Source organism: Panthera tigris, chromosome D1, assembly GCF_018350195.1.
Source record: "Panthera tigris isolate Pti1 chromosome D1, P.tigris_Pti1_mat1.1, whole genome shotgun sequence".
Classification (NCBI taxonomy): Eukaryota; Metazoa; Chordata; class Mammalia; order Carnivora; family Felidae; genus Panthera; species Panthera tigris.
Genome location: NC_056669.1, coordinates 33382045 through 33396617, shown reverse-complemented (window position 1 = coordinate 33396617; position 14573 = coordinate 33382045). Strand labels below are relative to the sequence as shown.

The 14573-nt window shown below is 33.3% G+C and overlaps 1 protein-coding gene across 1 annotated transcript in view; it reads left to right on the top strand.

Annotated features, from left to right (window-relative positions):
- Positions 1-14573, top strand: part of CNTN5 (contactin 5) — a 534453-nt gene that overhangs the window by 397158 nt on the left and 122722 nt on the right. The window contains exon 14 of the mRNA XM_042959596.1: positions 8293-8413. Coding sequence (XP_042815530.1) covers positions 8293-8413 — 121 coding nt within the window. The remainder of the gene's footprint in view (positions 1-8292; positions 8414-14573) is intronic.

Sequence of the window (14573 nt, the reverse complement as noted above, 5' to 3'; positions counted from 1 at the left end):
AGACACCTACACCTCTTAATCCTCAATTTTCTCGACTGCTATAGGAACTAGTTAAACAAGACGATTTGGTAATTATCTTCTCACACTAAAATAGGTATTTTATGCAATGATTTTTTATACTACTAAATTCTTTAACATATAACATTGTATTATAGCTATTTGTCTACCTCACACATTGCATTGTGCATTTCTCCAAGGCATACTTTTTCTCTTATCTTATAGCATGTGCAGCTCAGACATGACAGATTTCGTCTCTTGTACAAATTCCAGTCAACTGAAGCTGTGTTGAGCAGAATGCATAGGTTGGGTCAAATCTCAGGTATATTTTCTATGAGTAAAGGAAAAAGGCATAACTTCAAAGGTGCCAAGTATTTGTAATTTCCTGTTTAGACAAAATAGTTAATCTAACAAATGATTGATAAGTGAATGAATGAATAATTTTATAACTGTGCATGTGCCATGAGTTCTCATAAAATAAAATATGTATCTACTGTAAAGTTTTATTATTCTGGAGCTTTCCTAGTGGTCATGCCATTACTAGCTGTATTCAAAGCCATGTTAGTGCATGAATGAACAAAATTTTTCCTGACTAGTTCAGGATACATAGTTCTGTATGTAACACCAGTGAGAAGTAATTTAAGAAGCATAAGCTTGGTAAAAGATAGTAAGATCATTCCATTACTAGACAATAGTATAATTCACTCTAAAGGAAAACATTTTCTTGTCTTGATTAGTAACATCTTTCTAGATCACTGTATTTTTAACACAAATGTAAGAAGATGCAATCTATTCTATTTCTATTTTTTACACTGAGTAAAAGTACAAATCAAGAATATAAAAGAAGATACAAGGGTGCCTGGCTGGCTCAGTGGGTAGGGGATGTGACTCTTGTTCTCAGGGTCATGAGTTTAAGCCCCACAGTGGGGCTTTTAAGAAAAGATACAGACATTAAGGCAGAGAAAGATAGGCATTATACAGTTTAGGAAAAGATGCCAATTCCTGTGGTATTTATTCCAAAGAGCACCATTGCTTATAATGTGCATATGTGTTCCAGTAGATCACAGACAATATCAGTGTGGCTTGGAGAGTTGGGTACACTGAGAAAGGCCTTGTGCTTGGTGTAGTGCTCCGCTGTCATCATTTTGAAATTCTTAATAATTTTTGGACAAGGGGATCTGTATTTTCATTTTACACTGTGACCCACAAATTATAGTCATAGTAGTCAGTTAAGTTTTGTTTTGTTTTGTTTTTTTAAATAAGAAAAAGTCCTTAATATGTGAGACAGCATTTGGAGATTTTGGCGGGTCACTGAGGAACCACTTGAGGGAAGGTGCAGAGAGTACATTTTCTGTTATGGTGAGAGACAAAGTAGGCTGAGTCCAGCCTTAAATACTGATTAAGAAGTTGGACCACCTTGTAGGCCATAAGTCAAGATAGACAGTGAAGATTTTGCGATTGAAAATAAAATCAGTTTTGGGGAAAGACAAATCTAGCAATGGCATGTCAGATGGGTAAGGGTGAGAGAAAGATAGGGGATAGCATGGAGGATATAAAGAGCTGGTTTGAAAGCTACTATTTAAAACCTAAATTTAGAAGTCAATGCTCATGGAATGATTGTTAAAACTATATGAAGCACACAGAAAGAGAAAAGCTACTCCACACACTCCTCTCATGTTTTTTTTTTTTCCATTAAAGCTGCATTAAACTAGACAATCACGTGCAGAGTCTATATATGTATACCCAAAACTTCTTATAGCCCATAGAAATAAGTATTGAATTAATTAGCGATCATTTCATTAATAATAAAAGGTGAATACATCAGATATTATTAGCAGGTATGTAAAATAAACTTTAGCAACAGTTAGAAAGGAGCTAAGAGTAACTTCAAGAATGAATAAGCTGATAATTTGTGTGACCTCATCTATTTCATGTCTCCTTTAACTTAGAGACACTGGAATAGTATAGAAAAGACACTGTAAGCACTTAGAGCTTGTCTCAGTCCATCGAGGCTGCTATAACAGAATATCATAGTGTGCGTGGCTTATACACAACAGAAATTTATTTTTCACAGTTCTGGAGTATGGGAAGGCCCAGATCAAGGCCCTGGCAGATTCAGTGTCTAGTGACAGATGGCCATCTTCTCACTGTATCTTCACATATTAGAAGGGGTAAGAGAACTCTCTGGGGTCTCTTTTGTAAAGGCACTACTCCAATTTGTACTCTACCTCCCAAACACCTCACCTCCAAATACCATCACATTAGCGTTTAGATTTCAATATGTGAGGGAGGGGGGTTACACACACAATCTATAGTAGACCCATTTTGCCTTGGTCATTTATGTTAATCTTAAATAAAGGAATGCCCATTTACCGTGCCACTAGAAAACAGAGAGTCAATGCATATACTTTCAGATAAGAGACATTTGGGAACAAACATCTGGCATCCACTGACATGTTAAATGTCACATTCCCTAGTCCTATACGTCTACCTGGGAAAGAAGGAACATTAATATGCCACACATGGCATTTTGTCATTCATTCAGTATTCTTCATATATTCAAGTTTGTAATCTAGGAAATGAGTATGATTTAACATTTTTATTTTTAAATTTATTACACTAAAATTTAATTGTAACTTGTCTTGCATATTCTTGCTCTGAGCTGGTTAATAATGTCTAATCTTCATTTTAACCAAGACAGTGGACTGTTCCCATGAATTCCTGACTTTGTGCTTATAATACTAAATAATCCAGCTTGGATATCTGGGTATTCTGAGTTCATCAGAGTTATCAACTCCTTCCTCTTAACCTATGTCACTAAGTAAAACTGTTTCTGCATTTTTCTTCTTACTTAAAAATACATTATTAGTATATGTGTTGAATATTGAATACCAAAGTCCTAGTAATGGGATGTAAAAGCCATTTTTACCTATTTTTAGTTTTCAATGCATAGTCAGATCCATTTAGTATTTCACCATTATAGCCATAAATGTTTTTGTCAAGTAGTTTTTTGGCCAGTATTATTTCACTGGCAGCAATTAATTTTTCTATTTCAGATAATATGCCAATTATTTAGGCATGCACATTAATGTCATCTTTTTAAAAAATATATTAAAACCTATGCCATCATGAATATAAAACCTATTATATAAAGGTTTAAGAAAAAATAGTTATAAAAATAAAACTAATGTATATATATATATATATATATATATATATATATATATACACACTTTCCTTTTCATGGTAGGATATTTTAAATCATCCTCTGAAAAAAAAAATACCGAACAAGGAAAATCTTTCCAGTATTCAAGATTTTATGTCAATAACATCAATCATATCTAATAATCTATGTCTCATAACTGATACCCAGTTTTTTTTAAGTTAGAAAAGATTTTTTTATTGCATCTCACAGAATTTATATGCTATGTTACTTTTGCTTTGGAGAGGGGAATGGTTTGTGTGTCTGGCAAGGGCTGCGGAAGCTGGAAATACCCTATGTGAGCCCCTTGGGAAAATTTGAATGAACCCTAAATAACGGCACAGAAACTGCCATCTCCAGCAGGTTTCTGAGTCCACTATTTACAAAAACACTCAATTCAAGTTACTTGTTGTTTAGATGATTCATTCCCTAAACATTCTCAGAATGCTTACTATGTTCACAGCATTCTGCTAAATACTGCTGGGAAAAAAAATGTTTTAAAAGTATTTTACGCTTTTGAAGCATTTCCCAATAGTTCATGTGTGTACTTTGTTTCACTTGATTTCCCTCATGAGAGAGACAGTGCAGTTATTATTATCCCAATAAAGTGACTTTTCCAGAGTTGCAGGGCTAAGGAAGTTGCTAAACTAAGGCAAGAATTCAGGTCTTCTTATTCTGAGTGCAGCAGTTTCCTTATAAGAGAGAAAGAGGGATATATATATATATATATATATATATATATATATAATAAAGCTAAGTACTTATCAGAAAACTTACTACAGCTATGCAAAACTTTGATAGACATTTGTTGAAGGAGTGAATACCAATTAAAGAAAGATTCGTCTTGGCTAAGAATGCAATTACAGTGCCCTGTTAAAACAGATAACATTTATCAAACACTTACTATGTGCCAGACACATTGCTATGGGCTATCCCTGCATTATCATATTGCAGCTGTGAGAGAAGTTCTTCATGACAGGGTAGTTTTCCCAAGTTAAAAATTTAATAAACGGTAGAGCAGGGATTCACACAACTCAGTCTTTCCAAAATCTGTATATTACTCCTTACATATTTTTCCACTATCTTTATGTCTTTCTCCAGTCTTTTCTTACTTATCTTACTAATTTCTTTGAAAGATAAAAAAAAGGGATGGAGGAGGTATGTCAGGCACAGAGAAGGAAGGAAGCAAAATGTCCATGCATTCATTAGCTCACCCAATGATTGTTGGCTACATCACCACCTAGCTCAGCTCTGGGACTGCCCATAGTAGATGTTGGGAGCATGAGTAAAATGCTATTGAAGCATAACTAAACAGTGGAAGAATTAAGGAAGCCTAGACAGTGTCCAGAAAGACTTTACCAAGGAGTAGGCATTTGAGCTATAACCAGACGTATCTTCTCAGGCAAAGAAAGGAGAAAGAGCATCTGCAACAGAACAATAGGCAGAATTATGGGAAGTATTCCCATGGATGTGGAAATATGAAGGTAAGGCTGTAGAAGCGCAAGTTGCTGTCATACGAGGTGGCATCATGTTTTGAAGAGTCTTCTGTGTTCAAATGAGGAGACTGGACTTTATCTTCAAGGCAATAAGAGCCAACACTTTGAACAGCAAAGTTATATGAGTTTCCATTTTTAAGAAGTCTTAACTAATATTCTTACGTTGGATGAGCAGGACATTTAGTCAAAGTGAAATCCAATAAAGATCTGGACTTGAGTGGAAGGATGACATTTTCTATATTATTTCAAAGTCATAAATAAAAATTATAATAATCTAGCAACTGCTCTAGTGAGACTCTGTGAACAAGAAATGTAAATGAATTAGCCATGTTGCTGCCCTTACAGAAAATGAAAATACAACCTCTTTATTCATTTTTATCAAAGTATAGTTGACATAAAATGTTACATTATTTTCATGTGTACAATATAGTAATTCCACAAGTCTATGCATTAGGCTATGCTCACCCATAAGTGTACCAGCCTCTTTCTTAAAGAGGCTTCATTTATTCATACATTCAGCAAATACTTGTTGAGCTCCCACTATGTGGCAATCACTATGCTAGGTGCACAATGCTTGTGCTATGTACAGGTTGTGGGGAAGTTCATTTGAAGTAACATGTAACACAATTTCTTCATAAAGCCAAAAAAAAAAAAAAAAAAAAAAAAAAGCATGAAAGACAAGATGTAAAGCAAGTGTCAAAGAAAACAAGAGAAGACAGAGTAACTCCTGAGAGAGAAAAAGTGAAAATGAGGTTTAAGCTTAAGAAAGCAAGCATCTGCTGTAAGTAACCATTTCATTAGAAGTGCACTAAATTGTGGAGGTTCTCTGTCAGGAACTAAATACGTGGGCTGAGATTGAGTATAATGGGCTCCCACATGAATTCTTCTCATTACTTCTCTTGAAAGATCAGTAAATCTACTGAAAGGGTAATTTAGGTTTACTGTTCACAATCCATTCATTTCACTTTTAATCTTCCCTGTTTAGAATTGTAAAAATACAACACAGATATAATCCAAAAGAGAAGGGATGAGTCCAAAATGAGACAATTTCAACTCCTCAGTCTTGACATTGACATAAATGCAATAGGGTGTAGACTTTTTATTCCTGATAGATGGTGATGGAGCCTCAGACAGTTAATAAAGCATTGCATACTATTAATTGTGGATATCAAGTAAAAGACAGCATAGCAAAGATAATCTATACTTCATCCTCCTGAATTCCTTAGACATTTATGTGATTTTCAATGAAGACTCTTCTTAATCCCATTAAGCTTTTCTTTTACTATAATTCAACAGAAAGGACAAAGGTTTGGGACTTTCATCCAGGGCAAAAAGAAATCAGTGATTTGAGAAGATAAAGTTCCAGATATTAAGACAATAAATTATTTAATCACAAGAATGTTATTTTACACAATAATTTTTCAATAATGTGAGTTTGAAAACTGATGTAAAATCATTACTTTTTCTGCCATTAAACTACCACCAATCAGTTTGTGATATTGAAAAATAAACAAACAAATAAAAAACAACAAAGCAAAAAACACCAAGCACAGTCTTTCAGAACTATTATTTATGGAAATAATAAAGTCATCTCTGATTTTCAGGGCCTCTCCTTGGCTTTTCCATTAGACATAGGGCTTATTCTGGATTTATAGTGTGTATATTGATTCCCGATTGATTTCAGTACCCTATAAAGAAAACTTCAAAATCCAGGGGGAAAAAGAAATTTTCACACCTAAAATGTACCCATGCCACATAAGTCATAAAAATATCAGTTTATTTATACAATATTAAATTATATTGATTTTAAGCTGAATTATGGCTTATAATGTCTACAATTTGCTTTTGTTTATCTATATTAAACCAAAGAGATTTAAAGTATAAATTTCCTTTTCAGATTTGAAAAGAGTAAGTGCTTATTCCAATAGAGATGAGAAAATGAAATTTAAGAGTATCAATTTATCCTAAGGAAATTAGGAGTGTAGGACATTCACTGGACAAATGTCACATTCCTTGAAATAATTATTATGATATTTTAATGCATTCTCACCATGAAGCTTTCCTTTATTAATGACTAAAACCGACTATGTCTTAACATTTATTTCATGAGAGAAACTTTCAATACCCTTAAAACTTCCTATAATAAGACGAATAGAAAAAAAAAACAGAAATGAAATACCAGAAAGAAATGGTTTAAAACATAGTATACAGTTAAGCATTTCATTTAAATAAAGACACATAATTTGAGAGGTAAAAACTTCCAATGACTTCACACACTTTCAATGATTGCTATGGATAATGAAAAGAATCCAAAGAATTTCTAGAAATTCTTCTCACTTTTATGATTTTTATGTAACCCATTAGTCTGTATCAAAAGAAGATACAGACCTATTTATAAAATGAGATAACAAAATAAGATTAAAAAAATAAAATGAACTCAAATAATCAGTGGGATACTCCCCTCTAAAGACAAATGCACCCTTTTTTTCAGGTAATTTGCCTATTCCAGAAAAAAATTAAAGATTTCTAATCTGAAGTGGTTCTCTGTGGCTTGCATTTAACATTCTTTCCTATGCTCAACTACTATTGAAGAGAAGTGTTGAGTTTTTTTAAAAAAATGTCATTTCAAGCTATGTGCTTCTACTCTCATTCCAGTCAATTGTTTTTTATAGCAACATGAAAACTGAAGAGGGTATTGGAGTTTTGCTATGTTGTTATCCAAAAAAAAATACTTATGAGTTGTGAATTCCATATCTTTGCATGTTCACACAAAAAAGAAATCTATCTTTCCTGATAGAGTGAATGAAAGCCAAGATTAAGTAATGAAAGGTTTGTACCTGTCGTTCTAATGTGTAGGGTCATCATAGTTCCCATGAACTGATACATCTAAAAGATATTCTCCCTGGAACTTATTGATCTCCTTAACTGCAGTTATTCTTCAACTATGTTCTAATCATCTTGCTCCCAACAAGAATCAAGTGTTTTGAACATCCTTTGTGTTTTGTAACTACGTAACAGAGATTCAGGCTGACTCCCTGATGGTGGTGGTTTGGGAGGAATAAATCTTTGTTAAGTAAAGATGCATGGCTTTGGGATCAGCAATCTGTAACCTAAACCCTTTCTTTCTGTTGCCTACAGTGAACTCACAAAAGCAGCCATTCAATAAAGCCACACAGCATAATCTTTTGACTGCTATCTTCTCATAATTAATTTTCACAAGTTTCTATTCCTTTCAAAACTAATGTCTTGCCACAATATAGACCTGTCTCTAAATATCAAAGCAATAATTTTGGCTCACTGATTATTTTTCCTATCCTTTTAAATATATTAATGTTTGTGCATATTTAAATATTTCTTAAATATTGTAGCTGCTAAAACATTATATGCAATATAAATGTTCAAACTCTATATTAGAAATTGTTGAAAACAACTTCCATGTGTTCCTTAAAATAGGGTATGTTTGGTTTCTGTATTGTTGTCATATAAATTGTAAGGACAAAAATGGGCCCTTTGACTGAATGTGCAAAGTTCTCCTTAAACCACCTTGAAGTAGGCAGATTTGCAACATTTTAAACTGGCACTTCATCCCTCTTTCAGCAAGCATCCTCTGCAGATTTAATGATCAGGAACATCCTTCTGATGCATGCTGGGAGATATGGCTGCAGGGTACAGACCACAGCAGACAGTGTGTCAGATGAGGCAGAACTTCTTGTTAGGGGTGAGTATGCTAATAGTGCAGTCTGAAGACATGATCACCATAAATTATCATACAAAGGAATTTAAATGCATGGACTTTGAGCACATCAGTACTGTGCATTTTACTTTCAATTTTACAATATATGTTATTTTTGTTTAACCTTTTGCCTTTGAAAAGATTACATGGAAAACTGCTTCTTAATAACAGACAAAACCTGTAGATTCAACTTCAGGGTCTAAAACACCTTTAGTAATAAATGTTCACTTAGTGTGTCACAAACTTAATGTAAAACAGAAATTTTAAACAGTTGAGCCACAGATATTGGGACTACAGGGATAAAATTTGTGTGTGTATAGATGTGGTTTTCAAATGCAGAGTTAGTGGAAGCCCTAGGCACTTTTTTTCCTCCACTAACTTCTAAATTCTGCTTCCCAAAAACAGGAAAAGTGCATGCCTAATATGGTGGCATTTGTAAGTTTTCAGTGACAGGGTTTTTTAAGTCTGAAAATGTCAAACAGAATGTGCAGAAATGACAGTTAAGTGGTTTCCACCTATGAACCAGGCTACCAAATTCTGCAGCCCTATAAAGTTACATCTTATTTGAATTGAATTAAATAAATGACTACAGCACCAATTTCCTTTAGCACATTATTCTCCAGTATGGGAAATACAGCTCCTAGCATGCATATTCCTTTTCTTCTTTCTTTCTTTCTTTCTTTCTTTCTTTCTTTCTTTCTTTCTTCTTTCTTCTTTCTCTTCCCTCCCTGCCTCCTTCCCTTCCTTCCTTCCTCTTCTTTTTTTCTTTCTTTTCTTTTAGCTTGCAATACAATATACCTACAGAAAATTCCACAAATTATTTGTGTACTGGTGTATAACTCAATAAAACAAATGTGAATTCACCATAAACTAAATTCAAGATAAGATATAGAACTTTGCCAGAATCATACCTAGTGCCTCTCCTTTTTTGATATTAAACAATTACATTTTGAGTGATGAGAGTATTGCATGCTAAGACACTTTGCATGATCTCTGAAAGTAAAAATTCACAATCCATAGCAAAAACATATTTTAGATCAACTTGCCTTTTATCCACTTGGACTGTTTTCCATTCATAATTTTTAAGAATTCATTAATATTATAAAAATCTTGAATAGGAAACATAAGGCATATAGTAAGCTTCAACATATCTTTATTTTAGTTGTATAAATTATTACAGGTTTATTGATTTTTGGTAGTGCATCCATCATTGGTCCAAGTAAAATGTTGTTTTGAAATAAGTGAGTATCTGAGTGAGTTTGTTCATTTTGCGGTGTGTTTCTGTTCAAAAGGCTATTTGAACTTTTCTCCAAACTTATTTGAAGAATGTGTATCTGTATTACCCTTTTATAAAACATCAACCTTTTAAAGTGCTCATCCTCTCATGATATTCCATTTAGCTAAATTTTTTCCTTTGTGCATTTTGAAGTTATAAGGCTCATGGAATTGCAAACACCATACTGAGGTCAAATTTATGGAAAATCACTTTCTTCTCTTGCTGTGGTCTGTTTTAGATTATGTATATTTATTGTGTAGCACTTGCCTAGTAATTTAGAATGATGCTCTTAAAACTGGAGCTTTCCAAATGAATAACACAATTTGGAGGCTGATAACAAGAAACTAGGTATTTTTACAGGGTTGTGAGGGGCAAATTTAAGTGGCAAACCAACATTCTGCTTTGTAAGTAAAATTAAACTCAACAGGGTTTAGAACATAATTCAGGTTCAGCTTTTTTGTGTTCTGCTCTTTTAGCCTTTGGCTTTATGCCTAGAAGATAAAATGCATAAATTTTGGAATTATGTCCAAAAGAAATTTCAGACAGGTTTCTATTGTCTGAATATTCAGGTAACATTCAGCTCAAGCTTTCATTTAAAGTAAGTTTGATCAAGTCACCAATTTTCTATTATATATTTGCATTACTTTTCTAAAATTACTAAAAATACCTTGCCTTTTCTGCCTGATTGGTCATGGATTTAAAAACTTAATGGGATTTTTGTTCTTCTTTTTTTTATTTTTAGTATTTTTGTTAACAGTTCCTGGTAATTGAAGCAGCTTGGATGTTTGACTATTGCTGTTTTCATGCTGGCTAGTGAAATAAAACTTAAAATAGTTTTACCTTGCTATTCTTTCTCCTATTCCCATTCATTGGTTTATAAACTTAGAGAATTCTAATAGTACAGGACACAGGGCCAAAATTGAGCATTCTAAATGGAGTTATTCTAATGATGGCTATAATTCCAGCAGTAGAATCCTTAAAATACACTTATTCAAGTATGTGTCACATAAAAATGGGAACAGTAAAGACAATTCCATCATACATCTTCCTATAGAATACCATCATTGGATTGTCTCAGCAGTTCACTTTGTTCATTGTTGAGCATGAGGAACATTCTTGGGTGGCAAGGGATATAGTTCCATAACCCTGTAATTCTATTTCAGTGGAGATTCAGGGGATGAAAAATCTATGTTCCCCAAGACTGATGGAAGCTACTTTTTATCATCTCCTGTCCCATCAGAGATAGTCTATGAAATTATTTTGTGCATGTTACCAAATCCTGAAATTCTTCTTCTGGCCCCATAAGCATATCAAATTGGAGCTCAGGGGTGTAGCTCTAAAACTTCATATTGCCTGTTTAGAATCTGAGTGTTCCTGACTAGTAACGCCTCCTGCTTCTCTTCCCATTCTCTACTTTAAAGCTACATTTCCCCCAAATGCTTGTTTCCACTGTTGCTTCATTTTGTTTGTGAATGTCATTCTATTATTCTCTTCTTTTCCACTATTTTATCATCCTCCAAAAATTGAATTTTCCCATAAATAATCTTCTGAAGCATAAAATCACTTGTTCTCACATACTTAATATTCAGTGAACCAGCATTATAGCACCACCATGAATAATTTGCAGAACGATAATAGAAGTAATGAATATGTTAAAATAAATTATTTTGCTGAAATACAAAAGGATGTTAAAGCCACACCTGGACATCTGTGCACAATTTAAGTCACTTATTCAAGTGTGATATAGCAACAAAACAGAAAGTAAGGCTAGACAATGCTATAGGGAACCTCTTTACAGATAGATAGAACTGTACTATGATCCAGGGCAAAGGAAATTGATCATTCGGAGATAACACTAAATGAGATACACAATTTGTAAGGAACCAATACTCTCCACAAATATGAGAGATGATTGAACACAATATGAAAGATTCCAGAAAAAGGAGCGTTAGCTTTTTGTTACCTTATTTTACAAAAATGAATGTTAGAAATATGTTTCCCAAAGCCAATATAATTGTAGGAAACTATCATGGTTCAAAGAATAAAATGTGTTTAACTAAGCTGCAGTGACTGGGGACCAGAGCATTGAGTTCTGTTTATTCTGCCCAGAGGCAGAAAAAAGAGTTTAAAAATTCACTTCTTCATGCAAATTTTATACTCATAATACTCTGTTTATTAATACAAAACAGCAGGTCAAGAACTCTTGGGATAGTCAAAGAAGAATCAATAATCTTTTGGTTCTTCCTGAATGCATAACCATATGCACTCCTTTCTCCAAACATGGACACAATTTTCATTTCCTGGGTTACAATTTACAGGATGAATCTCATGTGTATTAAATTGAATCTGAGAAGAAACAGTCCACCTGAGGATGTAATTTGTTTAAAGATATCCCACTGTTTATAACCACTCACCCTTCCTCCCACCTATCACTTGTTCAACTTGGGGATAAACCTGTCTTTCAATTTTATTTCCTTTACACTTTCCATCAATTCAATTTCGTTTATTCTTTTCAAGAAAGATTTTTCCTTGAATATGTTACCTTTAACCTCTCCCAATCACCTAGTCACTAAGAATCTAAAACTATTAAAAGTCTGACTGTTTTGTCTATTAAATGAATCAACAGGTATCTGTTGATAATTTGCTATTCATTTACCTCATCCATTCATTCAGCACCTTCTCTGTATCAAGCACTGAGCTAGGCATTTGGAATGGAAAGATGAAGACACCAAGGTCTCAGCCCTTTGTGTGGCTCTATGGCCACTAGTCTGCTAGTGTGAGAGGCATCTTTAGAAATGCATGTGAAACACTAAAAAAGTAAAGCTCTCCGGATAACTTTCAGTCTTTTAAAGGAAATTATGAAATACTAAGTGACAGTGTAGGCATATACATAATCTCTGCAACCCAGTGCAAACTAAAAATGCAGAGCCCTTGGGTCAAAACTTTGTAAAAATTTCAAGACTATGACAGCAGAACATTAATCCACATATGGAGACCTTCTAAAGTAAGGACCTGAGTGATTGTTCAGGTTACACAGCCATGAAGCCAACCTTCTATAGCTATTAAATTATGTATTACTATTTATGAAGGAAAGGAGTTTAGCAAAGGCTATTAAAATATCTTATTTTTTTACAATTACAACAAAATTGTCTAAATTTTAGTATTTTCGTCTGTAAAATTAGCCTATTAGAGCCTTTTCAGAGGTTTTATCAGCTTTTTGCATGAAATATCTTTTTAATTATTCTACCCCATTTTGAAAGATTTTGTTTATTGTGTTAATCATTAATTCATATTTCTATTTTATTTCCCACCAAAAACTCTTATCATCATGCAGTAGCTGGTATTACCAAACTAGTTGATTTAAATGTAGCCAATAACGGAGACATTACATTTTAGCTGCTTGTGAAGTGTTACCAATTTTGTTTTCTTTTGTTTTGTTTTCAAATAACAGAAGATAACCTAAAGATGTCAATTACTACCTGATGGAAACCAGTTTGGAACCTTTGATTAAATACTCTACAAATTTTCTCCAAACTATAATTTTCAGTGATTCTCACTAACTAGAGAGAAAAGTTGGAGAATTTTTTGTCTTTTGCCCTTGGAAGGATACAAGTACTATAACTTTCCCAATACAAAGAGAAATTCAGTGAATTCTCTTGAACATAAGTGTTCAAGAGAAACACTTGTGAAAGTGTTCAAGAGAAACACTTGTGAAAGAGAAACTAAGTGAAAACCTTGAACATATTTCTAATTTGAGAATCTGATCTGAGAATAAAGCAGTATTAATGTGTTAATGGGCTCTATCTTTACATTTCTTATAGAACTACCCTTGTGAACCATATAGATTCCAAACTGATATAAGTGCTTATCTTTAGCATCTGGCCACTTCTGAAAGTTTCAAACTTTAAAATGTACAATTATTTAACACAAGTTTCTTTTGGAAAATAGAGATTGCATAGTTTTTCTTTCCCATCATTATACACTGACCTTATACTTCCAGATTGCACAAGCTTTCATATGGTGAAGCAATGTTTTGGACTCAAAAGAGTCTCTAGTAAATAAATAAATAAATAAATAAATAACAAATCTAGTGCAAAGAAAAAGACCAAGTAGTCATAAAAACAAAGTTGGGTTGGCCAACATTTGGGGATCACAGGACAATGACAAATGTTTTCAGTGTAATTTTAATTTTAATTAATAGTAATGGCAAATAAATTTGCAAATAATTTATGTTTTAGAGCAGAATGGAGATTATTCAGTTAATATAATTACATTTTTTAAACATTAATAATCTTTAAAATGGGTAGATAAATATCCTTCCTCTTGAAGAAACTCTAATCTCATTCATTCAGTGTCTTATTGAAACATCTTACACCATTGTGGAAATTTTAGATCACTGCTATCAATAGTACTGGATAAGATTATGTAAATAATTTATACCAATGGCTTGCTTCCCTAGCTTAGACTTTATCTACAGTAAGTAGTTTGACATTAACATTTGTTGGTCAATCATGTGTTGGATTCTCTGCAGCACATTTAGTTTGGTTCACTGAAGTGATGGTTGATAATTGACTTGACTGATGGAAATGATTAAAGCAATGTGTGTGCGTGTGTGTGTGTGTGTGTGTGTGTACCTGCAAATTAAAAACAAACAAAAAATTGTTATCATGTACAGACAACCAATTGATGGAGACTAAGTTTGTGTTTTGTTCACTCAACAAACATTGAGAACTGCTAGAAGGCACATTTTCTTTGACACTGATATTTCAGTCAAATGACTTTGACTTTCACAGGTTTCTTGATAGGAACATTTTGCTATTTTGAAACAGTACTCCAACTTCACTCCTCCATTTTGAGAAAAATTCTAAT